The 2,531-nt window shown below is 40.2% G+C and overlaps 1 protein-coding gene across 1 annotated transcript in view; it reads right to left on the bottom strand.

The window, feature by feature from the left end:
- Window positions 1-2,531, bottom strand: part of LOC101859476 — a gene marked incomplete in the record, with an annotated part of 60,061 nt that overhangs the window by 45,658 nt on the left and 11,872 nt on the right. The window contains 1 exon segment of the mRNA XM_035969087.1: window positions 1,855-1,998. Coding sequence (XP_035824980.1) covers window positions 1,855-1,998 — 144 coding nt within the window.

A 2,531-nucleotide genomic window follows, 5' to 3' on the forward strand; every position in this document is an offset into this window, starting at 1 on the left:
GGGGGGGGGGGTAATGCACGAAAGGAGTTTGTAGAAGAAAATCCATGCTGTTACAAACTTACAGATTCTAATTGTAAGTCAGAGTTTTCATACATTGAATGAAGACACGGAAATCGATAGAAACAGATTTTATCCGCAAGGAACGAAAGACACCACTCTACAACAAAAAAAAAAACAACCCCAAAGTGAAAGTTAGAAGTAACCACCTCTTAGCCCTGGCCCCCTGATCTTCACCCAAAGACTTACTTTCCACACACAATACAAAGTATCGACGTGCGCTCGCCATGTAAAACTATTAAAACTGTGTTATGACAAAATGTCAACTGATACCTTAACAATGACTTTGTCCCATGCAGATGAACACTAGAATCAGATACTGCACATTGCACTATACACACGTCCACACACACATTCAGCACACAACAATGTCCCGTCATACTGTTTATTAAAATTCAATAGGCAATAAAGATTACCGCTATTTTGACAATAATATTACTGACGGTAATAAGAGACATGTTGAATGATAAATATTACTGATGAAATCATTTAAAATCATATGTATTTGTACTGCATTCGAAACGTTGCGAGCCAGCATGATAAACAAAGGTGAAGGAACCTGTCTCTGTCGTGCGATAACACAACAGTGAACCCTATGGTCTCTTTGAGGGCTTTCAAATAGGCAAAGTTCTTTTTGAACTTTGATTAATTATGTTTTATTATAGTCCGGTCACAAATTCGTTGTGCAATTTATTGTTAAATATGTCCTCAACTAATGAACATAAATTCTCCAGCTTTTGCACGATGGCTTGCATCATTTTGTCTTAACAGGTCAATATTTTTGTAAACACATACTAGCTGTATTCTAGAAAATTCCTTGATAACTAGGCTACATATTAAAAATCCAAGTGAGTGGTTTCTACAGATTTTTTAAAGATTAACATCTCGGACAATATTGCTTTTAAAAGCCAGTCTGTCATTGTTTATTAATTGCGGCATTATTCTTATTGAACGCATATTTTGAGAACCTTTAGTGCAAAAATGTGTTCACTATAAAAATGATTTCTTGTAACATGTTTTGCCACTAAAAGGTGTCATTGGTTAGCTGTGACGTAGGCCAAACGCGTATTCGAATTGTGTGTGAGAAGCGGGTAATGCTGTGAACAGTCCCTTTTTCCGCGTGACGGAGATTTATCGTATTTTATGCCTACGTTTATGAAGAAAAGTTTTTAAATCTAGCCTCAATTGGTGTGGGAATATATGATTAACTTATGACAAATTGATACAAACTGCTTTGCAAAGCAAGGGTGACATTGATTCATCTTTTAAAGAGATATTTGGGGATACGTTGCGATACGATTCTTTGACCAGACTATAGTTTGGGTTTGCTAGAAACTGAATGAATCAGCAATCAACTGTTCGTCCACTATTGAGCAGACAAAAAATGACCGGCGCTGCCAGTCTTGTCCAGTGAAACAACCACCCCTGAACATAACGTCATTTGATCCAACACCACCTAGAAGCTGCCTTAAGCCAACATCGCTCTCTGAAAGATGCAGTTTGCAACAATTCAAACTCAGCTAATAGCACAGCACAGGAAAGATAACTGTAGCATCAGCAGCAGGAACAACAGCATAAGCAACAGTGACAACAACAGCTACATCATTAAAATTAACAACAACAAAACCACCAGTAGCAATCACAAAAAGGTTACCAAATAACATAAGTACCTACAATACAATCAGAAACAACAAATTATGTTTATCTACCGTGGCAAAGTACATATATTGCAATGTGTGCCATGTCTTCTGTACCCGGTATAGGACATTAATTTGGAAATGACCAGCCCCATCTTACTCCAGTTTCCGGACACTCTGAGCCAGGTGAAGTTGAAAGGGGTCGTTTCACCGTAGACGGACACTTCAGACATCACGTTCAGGTTGCATGTATCCACATTGAAATCTATAAAGCTGGCGTTGGTGAGACCTGCGGCGATGTTCCCTGTCCGAGAGGAAGGAGGAAGAGAAGGAAGCGAATTGTAACAGTGATCAGTGAAGACGACGTTTACATACTGTGAGTGGTCAATGTAGCCTAGCGTGGGAGTTGGGAGAGAGAGAGAGAGAGAGAGAGAGAGAGAGAGAGAGAGAGAGAGAGAAGAGAAAGAGAGAGAGTCTGGCAAATAGACTGACAGACAAGGCACACACACAAACACAGACACACTCAAACAAACAGACAGACAGATAGTAACACACAGAAACGGAATCGTAGAGAGAAACAGAGAGTCAGAGAGACACACATTAGACAGACAGAGACGGACCGAGACAGAGGTTCAAGGAGAGAGAGAGAGAGAGAGAGAGAGAGAGAGAGAGAGAGAGAGAAAGAGAGACAGACAGACAGACAGACAGACAGACAGACAGATAAACAGAAAAACAGACAGACAGACCGAGAGAGACACAGAGAGAGATACAGAGAGACAGAGAGACTCAGAAAGACAAAGCGAGAGACAGAGAGAGAGGGAGAGGGAGAGGGAGAGA

This window comes from Aplysia californica, unplaced genomic scaffold (assembly GCF_000002075.1).
Source record: "Aplysia californica isolate F4 #8 unplaced genomic scaffold, AplCal3.0 scaffold00113, whole genome shotgun sequence".
Classification (NCBI taxonomy): domain Eukaryota; kingdom Metazoa; phylum Mollusca; class Gastropoda; order Aplysiida; family Aplysiidae; genus Aplysia; species Aplysia californica.